At 36.6% G+C, this 27978-nt stretch overlaps 1 protein-coding gene across 3 annotated transcripts in view; it reads right to left on the reverse strand.

Moving 5' to 3' along the window:
* GNPTAB (N-acetylglucosamine-1-phosphate transferase subunits alpha and beta) overlaps nt 1–27978 on the reverse strand; it is a 43577-nt gene that overhangs the window by 9319 nt on the left and 6280 nt on the right. For 2 of the 3 annotated variants that reach the window (XM_084519858.1, XM_084519859.1), the window contains exons 3-16: nt 25572–25691; nt 23504–23545; nt 22442–22647; nt 21691–21755; nt 21266–21400; nt 13016–13177; nt 11084–11263; nt 9875–10045; nt 8101–8224; nt 5611–5814; nt 3054–4180; nt 1879–2078; nt 1399–1618; nt 247–360 (exon numbers count right to left, since the gene is read on the reverse strand). In XM_084519858.1, the coding sequence (XP_084375984.1) occupies nt 247–360; nt 1399–1618; nt 1879–2078; nt 3054–4180; nt 5611–5814; nt 8101–8224; nt 9875–10045; nt 11084–11263; nt 13016–13177; nt 21266–21400; nt 21691–21755; nt 22442–22647; nt 23504–23545; nt 25572–25691 (3070 nt within the window). Of the gene's footprint in view, nt 1–246; nt 464–1398; nt 1619–1878; nt 2079–3053; nt 4181–5610; nt 5815–8100; nt 8225–9874; nt 10046–11083; nt 11264–13015; nt 13178–21265; nt 21401–21690; nt 21756–22441; nt 22648–23503; nt 23546–25571; nt 25692–27978 lie in introns of those variants that run through there. The other variant, XM_084519860.1, reaches the window with a different exon arrangement.

Consider the following 27978-nt stretch of genomic DNA (forward strand, 5'->3'; position numbering starts at 1 on the left):
ATGACTTTTTAAATCTTATATATAATAAAATTCTAAAGCTCAGCTTTTCTCTACAGAAAATTTTAATAGTTTTAAAAGTTAGCACATAGCTTATAGAATTTTCGTATTTAATACACTTATTTCATGTATACACAAGTAGAAATTTTTGTGAATACTTTCCTTCTAGAAATCAAACCAACATTTCAAGCATAGTAAATACATGCTCAGGAAAGAAATCATCCATCTTTTAGGACCAATGTTTCTTACCAGATTGGGATCATAATATGCTTCCTGAGTTGGTGGAATAACATGGATCCGAGTAATGTTGGCAGGAAGAGATTTTGAGCAATTTATTAGCATTTGTTCTAGACCCGTCAAATCCTACCAGGAAGGAAAGAAAAAGATTCTTGTTTTCTCATTACTGTAGTTCTAAAATCCAGGGTTCACATACTTAATGTTATATGCATAAGAAGTTTCTATATTACTGTAAAAAAAGAAGACATTTGTTTAGCACACCTCAATTTAATAACTGTTAAAGTCAGTAGAAATCTCAATATACTTAGAGTGAAGGAAATGCTTGGTTGAATTGAGACCACATAAAGCGTGATTTGTTATTTCCATTTGAATATTAAAAACACATCTTTACCAATGACGTAAAGAGAGTACAGAATTCCCAGACCAGAAGTGATAAACTAAATCCCAGATCAAACAAAAACAAAAACAAAAATATAACTGAAAGTAGAGGAAGATTTTCTGATTAAGGTACAGGACAGGAACACCTGAAAACAGAGCTGTGTTGCAGCTATGCTAGTGATTTTTTGTGCCATTTCAAGAATATGATTTTATTGGTTTGAGCCCCGATTCTTCTGTGAAGCAGAAAGGGTACAATTCCCTCTCTACCAACTGTCTCTAAGAGCACAAGTCCTACCAAAACCACATCCTCTGCTTATCAGGTTCCTAGAAAGCCAGGAATGTGAATCTTTATACATGGTCATAGTAGTTACTGGTATCACTTCTTTGCTGACCTTTTTCTCACTTCTTTTTTTAGGGAACAAGTTCTTCAGTCAACGACAGTCTTTTACGATGTGCAAGAACAAGCGTATGCACAACAGAATCCCACTCTTCACCGTGTCTTTTACCAGTGAACATCTTTCTAACAAATTCATACCAACTACTTTCTTAAGAGTAGATTCCAGTGATCCATTTTTCTGATGCTGCTAGAACTCAACTTAATTGTTGAGTCCATATAAGAACAATAAAGAAGTAGAACACAATGTTATATTCTCTAGCTAAAATTGAAGAATTGACAGACGTTACAGATGTTAAAGCAAAGATAAATACAGATTTAATTCATTTTAATGTAACAGATGCGGTCTTTAGAACCAAAGTCACTCTAGAAGTTATTGCTGAGGAAAGTACCTGCAAACTTAATGGCAGTTCATGGATTCTTGTGGCCAACGTTCGAATCTCTCTGTCAGACAAAATGCCTGACTGGTCTGTATCAACCTCATCGAAGATCTGAGAGATGTTCAGTGGCTGGACTGCACTCATAAGATAGTAGAAATATGAAAAAGCAAACTGCATATCTTCTGAGTGCCGCACTTTGTGAAATGATGTCTTGTCAAACTCCTCAGGAAACCTACATAAAAGCATACATTAAATTAGTACTCCAGCTTCTAGTAAAACATTGCTTATCTGAAAACAAATTCTCATCTAAATTTTTAAAGGTCCTCCTTAGTTTAGCACAACTATCATGTTGTAATAAATTCCCTATTTCCCTTTTCAAAATATAATTTTAATGAGTAGCCATCAACAGATTGGAAATAGCTATAACAAAGCTTTAACAAAAAGATAGAATTACCTACAGTTCTACATTATTTCAAAGACAGACATACTCACATATCCTGTAGCTCTTGCATAACAGTGCGGTCAATCATGTGAGGCATATGAGCAGGGACTTTCCGAGATGTAAATCCAAATTTACTGTTTAAAAGCTTATTTACATATCGAAGGGAATCAGCAAATGTATCTTTCAGCTGCCTTCCAAGATGTTTACCATCAGTAAAGTATGACATTTCTTTGAGTAATGACTCTTCTTCCTAAACAGCAAGACAAGCGTACATTAAGGTCATATTATCAAAAGCAGATTAAATACATAGGAAAACTGACATTTCAGGCAGGTACCAGCTCTTTTTTTAAATAGGTAAAAAAATGTAAAGAGAAGTTTTGAATACTTTTCTTCATATACCTTTGATGTGTCCTTAAAAATAAGAGGAAAAAAAAGGAAGGTAACTTCATCCTTAAAATTTATATGCTCTGAAGAATAGTGGTCTACAAAAAAAACTTCCTTAATAATTTTTCTTCTGACACCTCACACACTCAACAGTTTTCTATCAGATATTCATAATATTGCTTGTTGTTTTTTTTCTTTTTTCTGATTATTCATCCCCATTTGATAACTGAAATCTTTGATAAACAGAAAGAGGTAATAGTACCTTTGCTATTTAGAGTACTGCAAAACAGCTGTACCAACTGAAGCATAGTCTCTATCTTCTTTTCTAGAGGTTTTCAAAAAGTCCTCCGAAATGCTTTGTCTAGAAGCTTTCTACATGTTTCCTTGACATGGTCTGGATATTCAGTGTTGTTGGCAGCCTTTCAATTTAACTTTTAGATCTTGAATACTTACCATTATACGTAAGAATATTTTTACAATTTATATAAAGTGTATCCACATTTGTATAAATGCATCCAAAACAAAATTTAATCTCTTTTGCAGTACTGTATGTGTAAATAATTTCACTGTATCAACATACACTGAATAAGAAGGGAATGTGACTTCAAAAACACTCAGTAGAACGGGAATGGAAATGTCTATTCAGGTTTCACCACCTAGCTATGAGAGGCCCAAATCAAACAGATTAGATTTTATGTGAAAACTCAAAAAGAGTTTTCAAAAAATTTCAGCATTTACTTCAAAGGCAATACATTCTAAATTTACAAATAATATTAACAGAATTCCACAACATGCAATAAGATGCAATTATTCCACTAAGCAGTGATGTTAAGATACTCACATCAAGAAGGTCTTGGAAATACTTCTTTTTCTCCCATGGCAAAAAGCCTTGGTAACTTCCAGCAAAAGACTGTAACTTTCTTCCCACTAACCCCTCCCTTACATTTGTATCCAACTGTTCATGCCCTTTTCTGCCCTCCATTCCCTCTGTATCTTCTCCAGCCTCAGAATTCCTAATATTTTTTGATTTCTGTGTTTCCCTTAATATGAGGGAATTCAATACTTTTTCTTGAAGTTCATTTTCATTTCCCATGGACTGGATCCCATTTCTCTGGGCTGGTTGGGTGGATTTAGGCTTCATTTTGGAAATAGGTTTATTTGTATTCATTGCCACATCAGTCCTTTTTGTTCTGGTAAGTCTTGAAGGAACTTCCCCATTTGCTTTTATTGCTGTTTCTGTTTTGCTATTGTTTACATCTTCATGAGGCTTCTGCCAGATGGTTTCATTTTTCTTATCTTGTGAATTATAATGCACATCATTCTTTTCTAGACCTACAATCTTCTTTACTGTAGTTGAGAACTGATAAGGTCTCAAGAGAGCAGCCTTGGATAGGTTAAATCCCTTCTGAGTGATATCACCATTTGCTAGTTTTAAATCCAGGTTCTGCAGTGCTATCTTAACGTTTTCAGGAAGAAGAGACACATTTACTGATGGTATTACAATCTCTTCATGGAAACTCCCTCCTGTTTCATTTCGACGTCTCCTGACTCTTGGAAAGCGTTTTTCTTCAGGAATATCTTCAAATATCATTTCAGCTTCTGGTATTGAAGTTGGAGTTTTAAAATCAGAGTTGGATTTTTGCGTGGAACTTGCGTTCAGTTTTGGCTCCTCTCTAGTATCAACTTCAATAGCTACCTGCATTTTGAACTCTTCATCATTTTTATTTAGAAATGTAAGATTAAAATAGATTACAGTTGTATTCATGCCACTGTGCATTATGAGGTGGATAGTCTTCCATTTGTTAGCAACTGAAGCATGCCGAATAATTGGGTTATCGCTATATGAACCCTCAATTCCTTTCTTGGCTATTTCGCTGAAGCTGAAATAGGGCAGACATTCACCTTTTGGAATAACATAGTAGGTCTGATTAAGCTGAAGTGTCACCTTGTACATCTCTTCAAAGTGATCTGGGAAAAAAAATGAATTTTCAGTGAGATTTTTTCTGTATTTTTAAATTGTAATACATCCAGCGAGATTCACAATTTTTGCAGTGAGACTACTTTGTGAAAGAACACTTACTGTAGCTTCCAATTTCTTACTCACCTATCTTAAATAATCCATTATTAGGATATACTCAGAATTATAAATCTGATGTAGATTCCAATGATAACTCTAAAAAAAAAACAACGCTATAATTTATCACTCCTACCTACAGAGCCTAAGTTGCTTATCATCACACCTCACTTAAAATTGTGTGTCATAAGTAACAAGCTCATACTACATTTTGGCCACATTTTAGTAGAATCACATTACAGGAGTTATATTTCACTACTAGATTGAATTCTCGATTTGGAATTTCTAAAACCTCTCACTCGCACAGCAGAAGACAGATCTGTCAGCTCTTGTGAGAACAAAGCCTCACTGCCAGCAATGCACTATTTTGACCCGAGAAGCAGGGAAGTCTCTACTTTTTCAAGCAGGCCAAATTATCCCATTTATTTTCCTTTATCCACACCAAACAGAACTCTCAATCACTCCATTCACTCCTGCTAGCCTTTCATATCCAAATAAAATTCTGACATCTCAACCTCCAATTTCTCCTTGTTTTCCTTGTTCTACCTGCACTGCCTCTATACTTTTTGCTCTACAGTTTTCACACTTTCTTCACTAAAATTCTTGCAGTTCTGCATCTTCCCTTCTTCAAAAAAAAAAAAAAAAAAAAAAAAAAGGTATTTTAGACTGCACTAGGAATCTTCTAATATTAGCACAAAAAAAAAGTTTAATGACTCTCCTTTTTAAATGCAGTGAGGTTAAAATGTCCACCTTCAACCCAGTTGCTTCACTGAGCTAGCACAATTACAGGATGAAAGTCTCTGTAGCCAGCAGCACACAAGGAAGACACGCTTAGGTAACTCAAGCTCCTCAGCAGAACCCACAGGTGACTAAAAGTAGCCTTTGGCAAGAGTACAGAGCCAGACTTGAACATACACCCTCAATGTCACAGAGGTCTTTTAATTTAATAACCACTACGAGCACCATCAAATTAGCTGTTCTCATTTGGGTCAAGTCTGTTTGCATAGCTGAAATGTAATTTCTGCATTTAAAGCGTAAGCCTCTTAGGTAATGATTTTGATGCTTGCTGCTCCATAAAACATCAAGCATTCCACCCATGCTTGGCAAATGCAGATTTTACTAACTAAAGCAGCACACAAAAAATGATTTATGTTTGGATCAGTGAATAAAGGAAGTACCCGTCTTTTTCCTTCAGCTGCTAGCAGCAATTTTTCATGGCACTGCAGGGCTCTTAGCACTACTGGAGAATAAAGATCAACCAAGAATGGTAAGGCAATTCAAGAAAAATTCAACATTATGTTTATCAACCATACATATTACATACCTTGCCCACAGTCACCAGCATCAAATCCACAGGAGAGAACATTGCAGGCCTGATCACAGAATTTGTCTGCTAGCCAGGAATTAGCACATCCTTGGTTACAGTATGAAACACCACTTATTCCTCCACCAAATTGCCATGGTGGTCCATTCCCTATACCTCCAACTGCACCACCACCAGCAACATAGCGACTACCCCCGCTGTTACCTAACGGGAGAGAAAAGAAAAACAAAAGTGACCAGTCATTTGAAATTCGTATTTCTGAGGAAAGGTACATTTTAAGCCACAGTGTTAAAGCTCGTCTGAGAAGAGTCACCAGAACTTTATTTACCAACAGTAAAATTAAAACAAGGGAACTAACTAGCTCCCCGAGAGCTAGTGTAAAATATATAGCATACAAAATCTCACTGTAGAGTTTTGCAAACAGACTTAAAAATGCAACAAAAACTGCAACATATTTTATCTTAACTTCAACAACGTAGGAAAAAAAATGATTTACTTTTCCTCTTGCTTGCATTCCTGACTTTACAGTCCCCTAGAACACTACATCATTTTCTTAATCCAGAAGCATCATTTCATTTTTCCTAACCTGCAGTTCTGAAAATTCAATTGAGGAACTAATGGTGCAGCTTTGCTATGAGGTTAGACTGCTCTAAATGCTCTTGCACTGAACTGTTCACTCACCTTCCCTGTATACTGCAACCATTTGCTAATATTAGCATCCATACAGCATACAGAAAATCAAATCTAGCTTAAAAGTAACCCAAACCTCTCCAAAATGCCCACATTGAAAGAATAACTATGCAAGCAAGGTGGTGGAAACATGTGGTAGGGTTGGTAGGGCTGCCCATTTTGCCACTAGTGTGGTCTTTGTTGCATTCATAAATTCAGTTTTGCATCTGACACTAAGACAACATGGTTGACTCTTCCTATCTTGTGTGCCATCAATACTTGTTTCTACAGGCAAATGGAAATTGTCTTGCTTATATCTATTTCCCTTCATTTTCATTGAAATCATAACATCAGTTCCTTCTCACTGGAAGGGGCATGCAAAGGTAGCACCAATAATAAGGCAACAATTGGGCAGAGTAACTGAAATCTCTGGAAGATAAGAGAACAATGCAGGTGTTCTTCAGAAAAGTATTAGATCCTCAGTGAGCACAAGTCTTGGCAGCAATAAAAATATTTTCATATCTTCATTGCTTTGAATGCACATGAAAAATAGCCTTTTATTAGAAGTGTCGTCCCCCCCAATAGGTGGTTCTTAGACCAGAAATATGCGGAAAAAAATGACACTGAGATTTAAGAATCCTCATATAGCATACATTGTTTTAAGAATACAGTCCATCTTCTAATCTCCTTCATTCATTTCTGGATAAAACCCTAAAAAAACTCCCTTCTCAGGAAATGAAGTGTGCCCAAATGCAGGCTATTTCTGGTTTGCAGAAGCTTATTTGTTCCCACTTCACACTTCCTTTACAAGAACTATTGTTCAAGGATAAAAAGCAAGGAAGGAGACAGCCCTGAACCTTGTAACAGCCACACGTTTCCCTTCCATGGCAAGGTCTGGTGAACAGGCATTTCAGCCACAGCTATACATTCTCCTAAAACTAGTGCACCTACAAGGCAGACATTTGTATGTGGCCAACTGAAATTTAAAAAACGAGAGGTAGAGAGGAAACATGTAAGCAAAGTTACCGAGTGTTGGCATTAAGGAGTTACAAGACATGAAAATAGATCAAAAGATGGAAAAGAAGTGGAACACAGACTAGAGTTAGAGGAGACACAAAATCTATTTAAAGTATGTTTGAGCAAGTGAAATCTAGGAGCAGAGCATATACAGACAGCCTCCTCCATGAAGGGAAAGTGGGGTAGAGCTTGGAAAATTAACAAGTAGCATAAAGCCTTGCAAATAAACTTTCCAGCAACTTCTCTGGTCAGACATTTAAATGCAAATTCAGCTTAAAATCTAACTTTAATATGAAGCAAGGAGTACTTAAAAAGCGGCAAGTGAAAGGAGACATCAGACCTGTACCACTGTACAAGACACTACCATCACATCCACAGAAATTTTGCCATGCAATACTAATTACCTCAGATACCGTTATTCCAGTAATATTTCTTAGTTGTTCCACCTATATCTCTTTACTTGTTTTGTTATCTGAATGACAGATGATTTAGTTCAAGAATAAAAGGACTGGAGTTCTCCTGGAAGTGTGATATTATTTGGACTTTGAGGTTCAGAAGTTTTCCTGTCATATAGTCAAATTTGGTACCCAAAAGAAGATTTTATTGTGCCCTACTATTTGCTGTCATTTCCCATGGAAATTTACAGCTTGAAGGAAATAATTTTTTTAATATGTAAGATGAATTCTTCCCCCCCCCGCCATTAATGAAGGCAAATTTTGTAGTTACAGGAGAATTATAAATTACAGAATTATAATAAGAAACAAGTCAGTTCATTTTTGTCTAAATTTAACATTGTTGTCTTACCAATGCAATCACCTCCATCCCAATCACAAGCTGAGTTATTACACGCTTTATCACAGTAACCATCTTTAATCCATGAACCAGGACATCCCTCAGCACAGTTTGGCACAGGCCAAGTCAAGTAAACCTGGAACAACATTACAGTCTGAGTCAAGGACTGACAAATAGAAGTCAACTGAGCTTGTTTCTTTGAATACAGAGACTCAAAATAATGCCTTCCTATGCATAGTGCCTTCAGTGTTTTACAAACAGCATTTAAACCTTGTCACCTACAAAATAAATAATTTCCCTCTCTTTGAAAGGGATAACAAGTCTCAGAAGTTAAATGAATTCGCAAGGCTATACAGCAAGACAGCAATAGCCAGAAATAGAAAGTAGGACTTCCCAAATTCACTTCTGCAAACCCTATTCAAATGAAAATTAGTATTTTTATTTTTTTAATCTGATAAGGAGGGAGAAACTTCGAATCTAAAATACCCCGCAGCTCACTTGTTCTCCTGACTCAAAATCTTTCTTCATCACTAACCCATCATGAGATAAGCAGCACATGTTGAACATAATCCCTGAAGCATCTAATCCTCTATGACTTAAATAATACTAAGAATTGCCAATATAAAAAATGCATGTGAATGTATTGTAACTGGGAAAAAAATAAAAAAAAACACATTTTCCTCTAGACATTTGAAAATTTTAGTAGTACTTTTGCTACCGAAGCACTGATCAGGTTTATCACAAACATTTCATCTAAATTCGCTTCATTCTCATAACTCAGAGCAACAACGGAAGAACAATAAAAGCGCAATAACAGGATTCTGCAATTATGTGCTTACTTTCTTAAAGACTCCCAATGTTCTCATGTACTAAAAGTTAGTAATTTTACAGTAGCTTAAGCTTATTTTGTACAGCTCTTCTGTGTGTGTGTGCAGGTGTGTACATATCTGCCTGTATGAAGCATTTAATTCAGTGGTCTCTAACATCTGGTGTCCCCTTCTAGTTATTATTTGTATTAAAGCAATATGTAAGTCTTAAGTGTTTCCCTCCATGTTACTAATATAGATCAAGCTCATTGATGAAAACTCTGCTGGTAACAAAATTCTTTATGCATGGCTATTGCTAACATTTCCTCAGCCTGCTTTCCTCTTTTAACCCCAGTGATGATAATAGGTCAGTTGAAAGACTAAATCACTTTGTGTTCATGAAAAGCAGTATCTTTCAGTGAACAATTATATAAAGATTTGGCAAAGATACTGTGGGTGTCTGGAATAGAGATGGTTAATAGTAAATTTTAATATTAAACCGGTTTGAGCATCATGAGTTCTCAGTGTTCCCATGAAAGAATCAATTCTGTTTTGAACAAAACATGCCTCACAAAACAAAAAGGATTTACAAAGGAGGAAAGACTGATAGCTTCCAAACACCGAATCAGTCTTCCCAGTGCTCAAAGTGGAGGAATTCAGGAATGACATTGATAAAGTAAAGCATGAAGCCTGACAGAGGACCATTATACCCTCCAAAACCTGGGAGAGAACACCAAGAAAGGCAATTCCAAACATCCACACAGCACAAATACAAAAAAAAGAAAGTCCTCCCCACCCTGAATCTTTGTGAACAATTGTCTAGTGAAGAATCATGATCCTTTAGAGGTAAAAAGGGGAAGGAAGGTAAATTTCTTTCACTTGCTCCCTCTTTCAAAGTAGCATTTATTCAGTTTTCATGATATTAACACAGAGAAGTTTTAAATCTACTTCTAGTTAAAAATCCTTACCTAAGAGCTTACCTTTTGACCTTTAGAGTGACTGTAAAAATCATCAGGCCAAACATCTTTCCCAAACATAACATCATCATTGAGATAGATAAACTTCTGAGAGAGGCCACTGATACGATGAATGTGGCTTTCAATAGCTGGTGAACTGAAGGTAGGCAAGTGACTCACATTCTGAAATATTTCCTAAAAAATAAGAAGAGACAGTGAAGTTCTTCTTCTTTGCTAATGTATTTTCTTTTTTTTATTTCTCCTTTCAAATATTTCCTTTTCCAACATAACACCATTTTCAATTCTGTTGCTTAAATAAAAAACTGCACCTGGCTCAATGTAAAGACACAAACTTCTATTTATTTCACTATGTACTGGATCAGGCCCAGCGTAGATATATTTATACTACTTGTGCAGTACAGGCCGCACAAAATTTCAAGAAGTTGAACCTGTTCCAACATTCAAACAGCATTCTTCCATTTCTTTCAAGTAACTAAGCAAGCAGACAGCAACAGAAGTTGAATTAGTATCTTGTTACCACTTAGGCTGCTCAGGGCTCCTATGTCATGCTCAGATACCAAAATTACTCCTGAATTTATAATAAGAAGCTACTGCTTTTTTTTTTTTTTTTTTTTTTCAGGAAACTTGAGGGATTCCCTTTCTCTTTTAAATAAGCTTTTTAGAATGCATATCTACTTTTTTTTAAGCCATCTTCTTAGTTCTAGTAATTGTAGTCTATCCTGTCCTAACAGAAGCTTATTAGATTAGCACTGGTCCTGAGACAATGTTTATAGATTTGTATTGCCTTTTCTTGCCTCTAGGTTTTTTTATAAATAGACTTTATAAGGAAATTAGACACGGGTATACATTAGCTGAAGCCTTGTTATTTGGAAAAATGACTGCGTTGAGGCTTGATCTATCTTATCTGTTTTGTTATTGGCTTAGCCAAACTGAAATACAAAAAAGACAGATTGGGGCTTAACAAAACAATGAATGAGAGAGGGGAGATGCGGTCACTTCTTCCTTCCTAATAAATGCAGCTTTTAGCTGAAAGGGGATAGCTGGGTTTCAGAACAAACAGAATCATTATTAGCAGTACTTTTGTGATTTTTTGCTGTTGTTGTTGGTTGGTATTGTTTGGATTTGTTGCTCTTCTCCCCCCCCACCCTTGGTTTTGTTTTGCTTTTTGTTGGTGGTGTCTCCTTGTTTTCATGTTTGTTTTTTTGCTTTTACCTGATGGGTTACTATAGTTATCCGGGGATTATCCAGGTTAAGCCAGGAAGGAATCTGCCCGTTAGTGACAATGAAAATATGTCGCACCCAAGGAGCATGCCTCTCTATTGATCGTAACGAATATCTCAGTTCTTCATTATCTTCAAAACGGCTGGCAGAAATATCTTCATCCTGTTTGGACTATAAAAAAAATCCTTTAGATTTAAATAAACTATTCAAGTTCTGATCCAACTAGGTAACAAGAGTGTCCTTTAACATAGTGGTCATAAGTATTTTGAGACTTAGGCATTCAAATATAAAAGATGCATTGATCAAGTGCCATTATTCCTCTAAAGGATCATGTTTTACTAAATTATCAAAGTCAACAATATATTCTTCTGACACCAATGGCTCACCACAAGGTATCATTAGGTCATCTGCTGACCACAGTGCAAGATGACATCGTCTTGTACAATCCCAGTTCTTGAAGGAAGAGCTCCAGTTAAAAAAATAATCCTGTTTTCCTAGATTATTAATCTTAATTATTTCCTGATCTTGATCAAAAGCCAAGCTGCATTTCAAATCTGTAACATCACCTTTCAGAACTGCTGCTTTAAGAGGCTGGGACCTTCCAAGTTCATCATGTCATAAACCATATATGATGTGTCACCTAATATAGACACTGGAAGGGTGACGATGTAGCTGCTCTTCAATTATACCTAGGTCTTTCATTTCAGAAAAAAAAATAGGCAGGAGACAATTGAATATTAAGCTTAATTTTGTCACTATCAAATAGCTAAAGGTTTCCATACATTTTTTGTTAAAAGGCAACATTTTAAACTAGAAATTCTTCAGGCAAGTAACAAAATTAGGTTACATGACACTAACATACTTTTCTTTCCCATTTATGAGAACTTAAACACCTCTTCCAAAACTAAAGAGGATTGAGGATGCTGAGAAGGAATATTTCTAAAAGAACTATGCCCAACTACAACAGGAAACTCAAGGAAAAAAACTTGAACATTTAGCAATTACCATTTTCGCTGCACATTCTATGCACTGTAATTAAGTCTCCTTTTCCAATACATAAGAGTAACATAGATTATGCATTCTCAAAAACATAACCGAAAACATTTCAGTAACAACATATATTGGCTAGGTACCCATCTACAAAACGCATAATGCATAATTAAACATGAGTAAGCATACATTTAAAATGCAGGGTTTGTATCAACAAGCAGAAGTTCCCCAAAGCCAGGTTCACAGGATACAGAAACAGACTGCAAGCATTATTGGAGAGGGCATATTTATTTTATCCATTTTAGACATTTATGGTAAAATTAAATTCTAGCAGGAGAAAAAAAAAATTAACATTTTAGAAGATCTTGTGATTTTTTTTTCCTTTTGATAAACTTAACATTCTTCCATTAAACATTTATTCTGTTTAAAACTTCTTTCTTTACAAATAACTGCATTTAATTTCTTTGATTTTTTTTTTTTAAAAAGAGAAGTAATTAGTATTTGTTCAGTATATGTGACACTGCGAAGCAAAAAACCTTAAGAAACATACTGAGAAGAAGGTAATCGTGTTTGTTAAATAAAACCCTGTCTCTCTCCCACACAGAAGCCTGCTTATCTGCCAGTTAGTACCAATTAAGCCTTTCAGGACTTGACTGCACATAACTTTATCAGAAACGCACAGTGGGCAAAATTTTTCATTTAGTAGACAACAAGAAAATTTCAATTAAATGCCACTCTGCATGATGCTTCCTCCTTTTAGATTCCAGAATCTGGCAACATTCTTATGACATTTTATCATAACAAAATAAATGCTGGGTTCTTAACACATCCAAACTTCTGAAAGAAATCCCCTGTTCCTTGTCATTAACTAGTTAACTGCAAGCTTCCCTCTGCATACTGCAACCTTCACATTCCGTAACAGGATTTACCTACCTGACTGACAGAGCTGAGGTCCCACAGTAAGTAAGCAGGATTAAGCATTAATTCTTTTCCATCTATAGTCATGTTCTTCTTTGCTTGTTTGCTCAGTTCATGGAAACCCTTAGGGTTATTCAGTTGCAAAAGAGCCACGCTGGCTTCTGAATAGAGCTGCAACTACACAAGCAGAGAAAATAATTTCCAGCATGCACCCACGGCAGTTCTATTCCTTGGCCAATTCAATCATTTCATTATATTTTTCTTACTGGAGATACTAATAAGAATGACTAAACACTGTTTATAAAGCAGTACAATGTTAGAGGAACACAAAAAGGGGGCAGTAAAACAGGAAATGAAAAACATTTAAAGACACAGAACACTTGTAGATGGTAAGCATTTATGTTCCAAAAAAATATTTCCCTTTACATAGTAGCGAGGTTTACTCTTGCTGGGTTACATTAGAAATATTCCTTCAGTGATTAGTAAATCACTCCCACATCCAACAACAAAATTTGGATTTTATTTCAACTTTGTTACACAGCTGAAAGAATCTTACTCTCCTTCCTCCCTTTTTAATCAACCAATACTTTTCTGAGAAAATTAAAGTCACAAATTCATCATTGCTGTCAGAAGCGTGAAATATTCAGAATGGTTTAGAGATCAACATACAGTTCAGAAATCTGAGATACAAAGGGCTCCAGAACTAATCCTTGTGGGTCTCCAAGTCCTTAACGATGGTTGCCAATAGGCTGTTAAGGTCATTTCTTAGTTGGGGACTGTTTGATCTGTTTGCTGTTTTTATCTCCTGCCACTAGTAATTCTGGATATCAGATTTCATAATGCACAGGGCAAGAAGCAGCTTGCACTCCATGCCCTGTCTAACAGCTACTAGAACTTACAAATTGCAGGGCACTGAAACATTTCAGTAAAAATATAGCATAACCCAATAAAACACTGTTTACCATATGCAGTAGCGTGAGAAAACACTGTGCTAAAAGTACAACTGTATATCGATTCTCCAAATGCATGCATTCAACAGACTGAGAGTAAATATTGTTAATAATTAACTACATTTATTATCTGCAATGCTTAATTTTCGTCTTCATGCAACATAAGACTAAAATGCACAACTACCAGATTTTTCAGCTGAATATCCATAAAAGCAATAAATAAAATGTTAACATTTTCATGTTAGAAAACATCAAAAAAAATACCCATCATTCTATTGATTTTTTTCCTGATTAAATCTGACCTTTTCAGCCCATTTTAAAACAGCACTTGTCCCAGAGTTAGTTCCCCTTCCCCTAGCAAGACCAGCTGTCCCACTTGTGACATTTTAAAGCTGTTGATGCTTTGACTCATATGCTATTTGAGATCTTTCAATCTGACTTATGAGGCCTGCCATTAGAAAAATCTGATAAATCTCAGACCTTCCAGGGAATCATTTGAACCTACGGGTGGAAAGGATGGCTTCAGTAGTTAAATGGCTGAGGTATAGTTACGGACTGCAACCAACAACCTCCAAAAATATCAATATCTGAATGCTACAGATTACAAAGCTGCCATTAGTGGGTATGTGCTTTATTTAGGAATACAACAGTGTCACACAGTCCCTTAGAATCTGTCATATAAAATATACATGAAACAAACCAAAAATATTGCCACTCTAGAGCTTTGAAAATGTCTCCTAATTTTGTTTCTCTTTAACCTGTTTCCACAATGACTAGCTCAACAAAACAGGTACATGTACTACAGATCCCTAACTAGATTTATTACCAAAACTCTCCCTTTCCCCCAACTAATACAGCATACACGCTCCAGGTTTTTAAATATGTAACAGTCCAAGCACAAATAAATAAAAATATGCACCCTTGCTCAGTTTGGGAGTTAAACTGCGCAGAATAGAGAAGGTGAAGGGGGGAAAGGGGGGTATTTGTTTGTTTAGTTTGATTTCACACAAATAGCTTTTTTCAGAACCAAGTATTTTCATAAGCGGATCTATCAATAAAGTTAGATTTCAATGAAGTCTCCTGGGACATAAATTATCTAGCTTCTAAAACACCAAAAGCTCTGATCAGAACTTTCTATTGCTGGTATTTTCAAAACAGCATTCTCCCCTGCAGATTTTCTGATGTCTCACAGCTATTACCCTCCTCTCAGTGGGGAGTCACACAATTACCCATTCTCTTTAAATACTATGTTCTGGAGATCAGCTTGATCTTGACAAAATTGGTCAGCAGAACCAAAGATGCTGTGAAAGCAGAACAGAAACAAACAAGCATGTAGATGCGGAGAGTCAGCATGATCAGGCAAGTCTTGGCTTCCAGCACCAGTGGGCTGACAAGACACCCTGCAGTCAGGAACATCGACCACCACCCATGCACGTTTATATAACGTACTTGAAAATGAGACAGGAAAACTGCATTCTCCCAACATGGTAAATTTAAATGCAAGTTCTCCCCTGGAAGCTTTGGCAAAGCTTAGACTTAACAGGCTAGGAGGCAGGCCGGATGGGCTGAGCCACCCCAAGCAAAAGTAAATACTTCATTAACATGTCCTCAAGCTAAGAGGCCTCAAGAATAGATTTTTTTTTTTTTCCTGGGGTGGGACTTGGAATCCTAACCATTCCTTAAACTATTACTCTTTATCTTCCTAATGGCCAAAGTTGATCATTACAAGAAGTTGTGAATGCCCCGGCCCTAGAGGTGCTCAAGACCAGGCTGGATGGGGCCTCGGCCAACCTGATCTAGTGGGTGGCATATGCAGATTAAAGAGGAAGCAGTATTTCACAAAGGAAGAAAATCTGCAAGCTTTTAACTTTACCTGATGCAATCAGGATATTGAATCTTGAAAGAAAGTTACCTTTCTCCAAAAATTTCACTATATATTATTTTAGTGGAGAAGCGTTAGCACAGTAACCTCAAAAAAACATAAACAAATCTTTCAAAGTAAAAAATATTTTTTCCAGCCCTTCTTCAGCGCGCATAAATTCAATGTAATGTATTTCCAGCCCCTAAAGAAATAAGGCTTAGCAGCAGACATAATCAGAGTAACACCTCCATCTAGTGGCTTACTAATGCACTATTAAGAAAGCACAGAAAATAAAAAGCAACCAAATACTATTTTCCAACCACAACTGTCAAAACACACACAGTACAAAAGAAATGTTGATCAGCAGATATACTGCTGCTTACCTTTCATATGGAAATAAGCTTCCATATTATTATACTGCAATGCAGGCCATAAATACAAAAAAAATGGAGACTGTAACATACACAATTAGAAAATTTTACGGGTGTATTATGTACTATGTAACCTCCTCTTGAGCTCAACTCATTTTAATACAGAATTACTGAGGATTTTTAGATCAAGAAACACGTGGCCCAGAGGTCAGAGCAATTTTGGTCCTTTTTGTATTCAGAAGTAATTTCAATCAAATGAAAATGATCCAATTAAAACAACATAATCAACACAAATGTATCAACAGCTACATTCCTCCCTTTCTCTTCTTAACACCTTTATTCTTTTCAAACAGTAGCACTGATGAAATTTTAAGTTATTTTTTTTCTGTATTTTCAGCACTGCACTAAGAAACAGCCACTTCAAAAGAGTACGGAGGAACTCTTTAAGAATAAGGAGGCATCTATGAAACAAATCTAGCCTAACTCAGGTGCAACTTGCCTTCTCTCCACCACATATCTCACAGTACTTCACAAACCTTAGACTGCTAGAGTGGCAACTACAGAGGAATCACTGGAAATTACAGTGGAGACTAAACAACCAACCTTTCTTCTGCTTAACAGCAGCATGAATCAAGCAGCTCTCCCCCAGGTAAGGGGAGCAGCACACTTGACATTTACCACAACTGCCTACCTATAACTTCCACTGAAAGGAGAACTGATTCTGAGCAAGGATCTCAGTAAATGTTTCTATAAAAACAAATCACATTGACACTTATTGTGTATAATCTCTGACTTCGTAAATAAGCATCTTATATTTATACGCTTACACTCTATTATAGGTTTAATATGAATAAATTGCTGCTAACAAGAGTAGAAGTCTGGCTGGGGGTGAACCTGCTACCTACCTCACTATTACCAAGCACTGAATACTAATCTCAATTTAATTGTTCTAAAGCAGCCACTACTAGAGGAGGGACACACACACACACAGAGCAATGATACAATGACAACTGGATGGTGAAACTGCAGAATGCATTAGATACCTGAGAAAAAAACGTGTTTACACAGAGAAGTGCCTAACCAAATTGCAGAGAAGCAGCTCCTAGGAACAGATAGCAAGCTGGTCGCAGTGATAACATCTACAGAAAGATAAGAATGCATGCAGGAGAACAGAACCAGCACAAAGATCAACAATCGCCTGGTTGACACATAACTGTCAACAAAGATTAAAAAACAACCTAGGCGGGGTAAACAAAAATCACACAGAAAGAAAATAGGCAAGGGATATCACTCCCATGAAAACAGACAAAGGAGATACATCCAAGGCACCAGAGATGTAGCCTCTATGTTCATCTGAACAGCAAACCAAAACCCCAAACTCTAGCATTTTGCATATTTGTTAAAGAGTTAAACTAGAAATGAGCTTGGATACAGACAAGAAATTAAACAGTTACACAGACACGAGAAGCAAAATTGAAACACAGAAATAATCCATCCAGCACGCTTTTTGATGGAGTAAATAATACTACTAAGGGATGCTGCTGGAATGAAAAAAGATGATCATCCATAGCTATGAATGGCAGTCAAAAAATTAAGGTCCAGGTAGAATCATTCTACTCTAACAAGTCTTGAAACCACAAGAGAATAAAACCCAGCAGATTGCTCATAAGTAATAAGGACGAATCTGGGTATTTCACTCTTCCAAGGCATTCACAAAAGAAAGCACCTCTTGATGGAAGGTCCATTATAACTTAAGAGATATGGGCTATGAATAAGGTCTGTGCTTTACAGATTTATGGCAGAAAACCTGGAGAGAATTAGGAACTTCTCAGTCCTGGAAGCAAAATTCCACACAGGAGTATCAAGGAGAAAAATCATCAAAACTCACTGGAATAATAGTTCAATAATGAATTAAAGAAATAAGTTAGAAAGTGTCTTTTGTAAGGGAATAAGAAAAAAAACACCACTATACCACAAATAATGACAGGTATTCCAATATTCAAAAGAAAGAGTAGGCAGGGAGAATGTTCCTCAGAACTGTGTTATTATGAGAGCTTGTATCTATGAAGTTAGACCAGAGAACAAACATTGTCTAGGATGGTGCTCCAGTATATTCCCTGATGTGGAAATGAGACAGATTTCTTTTCCACCAAGTTATCACTGCAATGAGGCAATATTATTTCAGATACCAATCTGGCAATTAACGAGGACATTACAGAAAAGCTGCTCCTAGAAAATAACCCTGGGTGAGGAAAACATGAGTCAATTGATTTCAAATTAAAACAAAGACAAGTGAAGGAACATCTTGTTACTAAATTTCTTGATTGCTGAGGGGCAATTTGAATAAATGAATAGAGCAGGTAATCGAAGTCAAAGGTATTCTGAGCAATTCAGATTCATTAAGTCAAACGTGCTACAGCTACCAGCAACCTGTAACTTACTCTGTGCTGAGGTACTAGAAAAGACTACATGCCCAAAAGGCTGAACTTGCACTCAAAGATCTTGAAATACTGTATGTCCAAGCAGATTTTCAGTCTTTTACTGCAGGTGAGACGTGCCAACAGAGAGAATAGCAAAATTCCAGTCTGCAAACTGGTGTTCTTAATTTACCACTCTTATTGTCTAGAAACAGACACAGGTTATGACAACCACAGGACTATGTACAGATTCTTAGGAAATGAGAATCTGTTGGCAGCAATTCTCAAAGAACAATTGTTGTATGAGCTCGAAGATGTTTCAACTTGCTTTTAAATGCATAATAGCATTTTAGCTCAGGGATTTCCAGTTGCCATGACTGTCCTACTAATTTCATTCTTTTTTTTCAAAATGAAGGCAGCAATTAGACAAAGATGTTTTCAGCAAAGAAAATATGTAATTTTAAAATTATTTAAATGTGTTTACATATATTTCACTTTCAGGATCCTGTTTTAAGTTGTTGGCTTTTTTTGTTTGTTTGTTTATTTAAAGCAGTTTGAGCTCTCAACATTTTAGCATTTTCAGTATAGCTCTATCTACAGTAAGAATCAAACGCTATCCTTTCCCCTTCAATGTATTTACATTTGGATTCTTCCAATGTCTCTAAGCCAGGAAGCATTCAACCAACATTCCTTACTCAGGCTTGAAACAAAGAAACTAGAATCTCAGAGAGAAAAACTTAAGTACGAACTCCTCTTGGATAACTATCTATTTCCCTACATTAAACACCATTTCTTTAAAGCTATTTTAAGAAAACATAGTGATAGCATTTAAAAGAAACACGGACTGGTAGATGGACCTCATGAGTACCCACTGCAATCTTACCAATGGACCACTGAGAAAAAAGTGGAAGGATGCCACTACCACACCAGAAAACACTTCTTGCTATTTTTGTGAGTGATGGTAGACTATTTTATGAACAGCATCTGTACAAAGTAGTGGTAGGAAGCAATGGAGGTCATGTAGAAATACTGGCAATGTTGTTTACAATAAGCATAACATAGCATACAGCAAGTCTGCTGGCCTTGGGTTAGCTATGTACTATGAACTTATCACTGTATAGAAAGTTCTGGTGATGCTTCATTTAAAATACTGTACAAAAGTCTAGTTGATCATGTTGAAGACAGACAAATTCACAGTGAGAACATCAGGAAAGGGCTGTCAGAAGCATGAGAGAAATGGAGAGCCAGTGCTGTGCAAATAGCAATAACAATGTGATTAACTCACTAAACAAATTAGTGATTAACTCACTAAAAAAACTCACTAAAACAAATGCTAGGAGAAGCCGTATATGTACTCTCTACTAATACACAGGAGATGTAAACAAAACCAAAAGAGAAGAGCTATTTAAGTTTAAAAAAAAAACACTATTTAAGAGCTATTTCTAGTAAGCTACTTAAGAGTGGGTAGGGTGAGAGGTACAAATATGTTTACTTAATGAGGTTTCTAACCATTGTTATTGAGATTCTAAAATAACTTGCTTGTCTTGCTAAGACAAGAATGAAGAAATTTAGCTTGCATTAAATGGGAGCACGACCGGCCTATGAAACCATTTTAAAAGTATCCTTTCAGCTGCAGCTGAATAAATGATTTGATAACCCAGCCTTTTATAGAAAGAAAAGGAAAGCAAGTCATACTCTTTCAAGTACCAAGAACAGGCCACAAACTGAATTATCACATTCTACAAGTGGGCATCTGACTAACAAAGATTTTTTTTATGGATTGACATCCCAAGTCTCTACATACCCTTAAGCCCTGCTAACTCCCTTCTCCTGTACAAACTCCCTGGCCTCAGCCCCTTTCACATCACCATCTTCCCAGAGCTCTCATTACAGAATATTCAGCTTGGTTAACCAGCAGCAGACCAGCATTCTTTATCCTGTTGAGCACTTCCTTCAGAAGGAACGCTCACTCACATCTCTCCGTAAGATCCATTGTCATACATAAGACAATGATTTTGACAGCTTTCTGAAATTTTTACCTGTCTGTTAAACAGGTCTGTAACTGGAAAAGTTGTCCAAATATTAGGAGAGAAAGGAAGGCACAAAATGTTAATGGACGGCACAGTCACACAAATTGTGTTCTACTGTTGTCTTGCAGATAGATAAATTAAGTACAAATCACTTTGTAGCATACAGAGTACTTGGCAGAAAGAAATACAGCATTCAGCTGTGAAACAATTCATTGCTCTTACTATTAAGACTATTCTTCCAAAAGCAAAGAAGGAATAAAAAAAGCTAAGAAATCACACAAACAAAATTCTGTCGCATTTAACAAACCAGTGATACAATACACTTCAGTAAGACAACAGCCTGTAGCAAATGGCTGAGAGAAACTGGAAAGTCTGGTATTTTTCAACTAGTTGTAGGCTAAAAACCTAAAGCCTAGTAACTTGCAGCCACAGAATGGGCAATTGGCATTTGGAAGGCAACAATTTGAGTCACTATTTACTATTCTTCACAACTCAGGAAAAGGGTCACAGATAACTATCAGAAACATCCTGTCACCTGCAACAGTTCTCTTGCTAGGTAAGTAAGGTCTGTATGTGAAGTACTTAAAAATAACAAAAAACAATACAAAGAAATCACTCTTTCCTCCATGTCCTTACCAGTTTCACTTTAGAGGCCAGACTCTCTGGTAGTTTTGTTCGTAGCTGATTTGTTTCTTTGAACGTAGCTGGAAATCCACTAAGGAAGGCCAGGTCTTGCATTAACACTAGGCCTGGAACTTCTTTGTCTGTAGTCTAAAAACAGAATGACAGGGTAAAAAAAAGTCTTTTCTTTAAATTTCTAGTATTTCACATTATCTAAAAACCCTTCAGCAGATGACAGATTTAAAAGACTATAGATCTGTCATTTAACCCGAACTTCCAACACTGAAATACAGGTAATTTTAAAAGCTTTCACTTCTTACAATGTGTGAGTTATGAAGAGTATATAGCAGAGAAATACTTTCTAAAAAACATATTAGTTTAGGACAAGTTTAGGACATACAAAAGCTAAAAGCTAAGTAACAGATTTTAAAAGTACATACCAAGTAGCCTCTCCATACTATCTGTTTGCTGTTGTCTTTTAACATTCCAGAATGGGCAGCTTCAACTAGAATAAATAAAATACATTGCAAATCAAAAACTTGAAGTCACTTCTTTTGTATATTCCAGAAACTAAGATAGACTTTTGCAAATTAAGGAGTTTTGGATGTTTATTGAGTGAAGATTTGTCTTTATGCTTGTCAAATAATCTTGCTGGTAAAACAAACACCAGTGTTTGGGCAAGTAGGTGGTAGTGGGTTGGGCACTATGTATTAAGACAAGAAGCCTGTACCTGTTCTAAGATACTACTTGTAAGTGTTGAACACATAGATAATTTTGTTTTACGGTGTGCAATCCTTTAAACAAAAGCAGAACTTTTTGCACAATATTCAGCCTTCACATCACAGCAATTAAAAGATGATTTCTAAAACTAATCCTCAGTCTTAGCCTCAGTCTTCTGAGATCATCAGTGCAACACAGATTTTCAGATATCAAGTCTGTTTTGCAACAGTACTTTAGGAGTACAGAACTGTTTAATCTTTCATAATCAGATGTCTGGGAGATGAGAAACAGTATCGCTGATGCCATCATTTAAAGAAATGGACTGAGGGGAAGAGAGACAGTACAACTTGCTAAAGTCAAACAGAAAATTAGTGGCAGAGTCAGTGATGGAAGACAATACAACCTAACTCACAGCAACTTAGTAAAAATCTTTCCCTAGAAAACGATGTGGAAACCGTCAAATGTTCTTACCATCCTTAGGGCTATCAAAAACAATTACTGTCACATTGGTAGAAGGATTTTTTGGTTTTGCTACAAAGAACATATTGTTAGCAGCTTGTAGAGCAGGATGAATGGACAGGAGGTCTTTCAGCGTGACATTGGTCGGCAGTGCAGGATCCAGGACAAGCATTGGCACTTTAACGCAGTGTGTCAGCAAACATTCCAGTTGCTTCTCACTGTAGCAAAATACCAAAGGTATATTTAACACCACTAGAAAATTTACAACAAAAATCAATGCTGAGTGCAATGAGAGATGTTTTTGTAAAATCTGATCAATTATTTCTAATATCTGTAGAAGAAAGGGTGGGAACAATTAAAAGCATACTTATTTTGCTGTAGAAAACAAATATCCTACTGTTACAGTTCAGCACATTCCTGTAACTTGTTCCCAAATTCTTGCCTCCTCTCCTCAGAAAAAAACACCTCTTTTCTCAACCATGTATTTTTATTTTTCAAAATTTCAAAGATTTGTTTCAAATATTTCAACATTTGCAGAGATTTGACTACAGAGGACACCTTAGAAAGATCTCTACGGAACAACCAGGCCAAGTTAAGAGCAGGACAGAGCAGGCCCTGCTGCTTCCTGGCAGTGCACAGACACATAAGCCTTGGCCCCTCCACAAACAGTGACGTACAGCACTGTGTACACAAATGGCAGGTAAAGGTACTGTCAGAAAAAAAATAATCTTAATGTGTTTGAATTATAAAACTCAAGGTACATATGCACTAAAAATCCACACTCCAAATATGAACTATGCCTAACTAGGGACAAGTAAATGTTTTTTGAATTTCAGAAATTGTCACACTAAGAGGCTCACAGCTGCATTACTGTTATTCAACATAAATATTATCATGTTGTCAACTTCTCTTGAAATGACACAGAAGGAATGCATGCTCAGGCCATAGAAAAACAAACACAATACACCCCGTTACTTCACCTCCCCAACAGTTGCTTTCAGCTAAAAATGAGTAGGACATAGTTTATTTCAATTTATAGCCAAGACAAAACAAAAAAAAACAAAAACCCCTTACCTCTTCTTTGTTGGTTCTGTTGCATTCTTTCCAAGGATTTCCCTATTACAAAATGAAAACAACCCCATTAAGTAACTCTGAGTCGGTGGTAAAGAATTAAACCTAATTTCAGAATTCTAATTGAGTCAGGAACATGTTGTGAAATCAGCGATAACCCAGCTATAAAACTGCCAATGCCTTGCCATTAGCCTACTTAGGCAAGCACAGGCTGACATGTGCTCCCTCACTGTGCACCCTTGCACAGCAGAACCCAAAAATCCTTGCTTGTGCTGGGAGCTGCAGCAGTGGGACTCTGCCAACAAGATTTTCAGGGGTTACTATCAGATTATTTAATGAAGCTGCTGTTAATAGGAAAAGCACTGATAATAAACCAGGGAGAATGACCCGAAACTGGAGTGAGTTCATAGTTTAGTTTATGATACGTATTCTGTTAAGGTCTACCACGCATAGGCCGTGTGCATGCAGAAACTGATGAAGATTAATGCACAGGTAGAGCTATGGTGATGCAAAAAAAATTAATGATAATAATATGATCCCAAGGGCACCAACACACACCAACAAAAAGAGAAGCACCATCCATCAAGCTACCCTCTCTCCTACTGATGAAGAAATCACTTGGACAGTGACTAATTTGATTCAGGTGGATCAATAAAAAAGTAACAAATTACTAAGTTTTACTATGCAGTACAGAATACATGCTCACTAGCAGAGATTTATAGTCTTTGCCTTTGTCTTCCACAGTCATCCTGATCCTCTGAACCATTTTTTATTTTTATTTTTTAAACTGTGCTAACCAATTTCAAAATACAAAGGGGGTGGAGGCCAGGGGATGTTGTTATCTACAAGGGGGAGAACCAGCTGTCCCTGTAGTTGATGAACATGACATGGTCATGAGTCTTACTCCTGAGCTTGACATAAACTTTCCAGATCGGTGTTATGGAAGGACAAAATGTGTGTTTTTCCCTTGCTAAAACAGGAATCACAGCATCTCTTTGCCCAGAAGTATCACAGGGCTGAAACCACAAATGTTTGTTATGTAAACTACTAGGAAATGATTAATATAAACATGAAAACTCTTCAGAGCAGAGACCATGTCTATATTTAAGATGTTTACACTTAATGCATTTTGCAATTTAAGTAGCAAACCAGAGGCCTAGAACTTCAGTTGTGATCACACTGTTAATGGTACCTAATTTGCAAGTCATAACATGCCAAAAATCAGATGAATCTTTACACTCACTTGTGGATTTCTGATTATTATTCTGAATTAACAATTAAAATAAACACTTAAAATAAAGTCTTGTTCTTTCATTTAGCATTTTTCTGTTCAAAACTGATCACACGATCATGGAGTTGCTAATAAAGAATTAAATCAGTGGTTACAAAACAACCCAAGGTATCTGTAGCTGCGTGTGTTTGCTGGAAAACAAAGCTGTGCACTATCTGAAGTCTTTAGATGATTAATTTTACAGACCAGTGTAGCACAATCTCTAACATTCTGAATGCAGCATTACATCGCCCTCCCTGTTGCCTTAGTTAAATGGTTGAATAATACGTCTATAATCTGAATAAATTATTTTCCTCTTCCTCAGTTTCTGTGTTTAGGAGACTACGAATCTATTTTTAAGGAGCCTTTAACAAACATATGCTCAAGTATATGTTATTAAGCCCAGTACAAAAAGAAATATTGGGGGATGAGTAGGAGGGGGATGAAGAGATGTTAAATGTGAAAGATACAGTTTTATTATTATCCAGAAACAGTTACAGAAATCCATACAACATGACAAACAAAAAAGCACAGTTTTCCGCACAGCGTTTTTACAAATTCAAGACAGATCAGCCTTAATTACTTTAAATTATTATGCTCTATATTTTAAACAGTTTTCTGATTAGACAGCACTTCATGGCTAAATGTAGAACTGAAAGGAGGTTTTGAGAATAATCAAACGAAGACAGAAACTTGCTTTGAATTTTCACGTTGAGCAACAAGGGAGAAAAGAAAGAGGGCTACTACCACATTAGATTGCTATTGTTAGTGCAAGGGAAAAAAAATACATGAGATTATTACCTCATTATTTTCTGTTCTTCCTCCATCTGTTCTCTGACCTGTTGCAATTCTTTGATCAGTTCAACATCTGTGCCGTTCACCCAGGTGTATACCACATCAATCGGCATGGGTAAACACAGCCTACATAATTCAAATGAAAGCTACATGAGCTGTTTAATATTACATTACAAGTGTTTGTGGCATCCTACAATAGCAGTTCCCATCAAGCAACAAAAATGCTTGGTGTCTGAGCTGAAGAGACAAAGAAAAAAGCTTCCCTTCAGCTATAAATAGATATAATTTCGTAATTATACACAAGCCTTTGACAAAACAGCACAGACATGAAACCAAAAGAAGACCTACAGAGGCCATAACAATTCACTAACTATATGAAATTTACCATTTATACTCTAAATTTCACTGACATGTTAACCTATAATCAAACACCTAGCAACCCATTAAATATTTCTCAAGACAATACCAGCATCTAGGCATATCTTTAATTCACCAGCTACCAAAATTAGACAGGACAGCACAAAGTGTAAAGACTTAAATCACACTTTGTGTTATTTAATTGCCCACAGCCAGTAAGATCTCTGCAGAACCACGTCTTTATCCTAACACCTCTTAGATCTCAGTAACAGAGCATTTCACAAACTAACAACCCAAGTAGGATACATGAATTCAGACACTAGATACAGCAGTGGAACCCAATCTTGACACAATTTAATACTGTGGAACTGTTGCTGAACAGTTAGAGATGTCCTAGCATACCTAAGGGAGATGCACCAAAGAAAAGGTTTTGAGTACTTATTTTCTATTTGTTTGTGGTTATCTCCTCCCTGAGGCCCACAGCTCTGTTTCAGCAGGTGCTGCAGGCTGCTGCCAGAGATGAACCTCTCAGTCCCAGAGAGCAGGGGGATGCCCCAACCATTATTTTCATAAGTTCCACTGTCAAGCTATAATACCTTCCTAAACTACAGAAGGACTTCACACACTTAGCAGAATGCAACAACCCAGCCTCCTGCCAAGCACATTAAACTGAACTGAAACTTAGACCCTTGGATGTTGATTTCTCTCTCTGTCATTTGTTTTCATGAAACAGACAAGTGAAAACAAACAGGAGAAAAGCAGTGTTTGGATAGCAATCACTGAGCAAGTGTTTTAAAACTGAGATCCACTGGGACACACAATGAAATATCCAAGGAAAAGGTGCTCGCTCCCCACCCACTGCGTGGCATCCTTCAAACAACAGAGAGACAGGCAGTTTGTAGGTATCTCCTCCATCTTCCCTTGCACAGCACGACATGCAGACAATTTCCACCCGGCTTTGTTTTGTACTGGCTGAGACTCAGTAACTGAAGTGCAGAATTTGGCAAACGGGCAGCTAGTGGCTGGTCACAACACAAGGGACGTGAACATTTTGCACTCAGTTCACTGCTGTTCCTAAAAACTGAGCTATGACACCTAAGGTCTGCTGGGGGGGTCACTCTAAAGATGGTTTGAACACGTAACAGGAGGCACTGCCTTTCCCCAGCAGTACCATCCAGAAAGCCTACCTCACTTCTGAGGTGCAATACTCTGCAGGAGGCTACATTTTCAGCTGACAAAGTTAATTTGCACATTACAGGTACCCCCCCCAATCAGTTATTTTACCTCTTTGTCAGCAGACACAGTAACCTCTGGCTCATTAACAAGTGCAACTCACTGTACGTTTTCAGTCTTTTACAGAATTAGAAATTCAATGGCAGGAGCTCCTCCAGCTTTTCCATGCTTGTTGTGATCAGTTAAATTATTGGGTTGGCAGTCCCCTGATTTCTACAGCTAGGAAACGTGTTTTAGGTGGAAGCACCTGACTCAAATTAGCTGATCTCAAAGGTGCACAACTCTCAGTCTTCTGGGCAAAGGGCAGAGTTTATTTACACAGCCTTCATTTAAGAACATAAAATGTGGGAAAAGAAAAGCCTAAACTCCAACTCAGTCTAGGCTATGAGGCAATTTTAGTACTATTTATACTTCTGTAAAGCCACTCCCCAGTTTATAATTTGTTAATAGCTTGTTTCTATACAATAGCAAATAGAACTGTGTAATTTACTACATTTAACTTGTAGCATTAAAATGTCAGCTCTGAATTAATGCTGGTGTGGCTTGATTTTCATTAGTAATGTCTACAGAGACAACTACAAAAAAAAATAAATAATAAAAGCTATCAAAGCAAGCGAACTGTTTGTTGATCAATTAGTTTACAATTTATCTAAATAGAAGTTAACCTGAATTTTTCTTAACATATTTTTACAGCAAATTGACACACGTTGTTTGGGAAAGTAGTGGTTATCAAACATAATAATAACAGTAATAATAACAATAATAACAACAACAACAATAATAATAACCTTTTGGTCCTAATTAACACTGCTACCAATTAGGA

Source organism: Aythya ferina (genome assembly GCF_964211825.1).
Source record: "Aythya ferina genome assembly, chromosome: 1".
Lineage (NCBI taxonomy): Eukaryota > Metazoa > Chordata > Aves > Anseriformes > Anatidae > Aythya > Aythya ferina.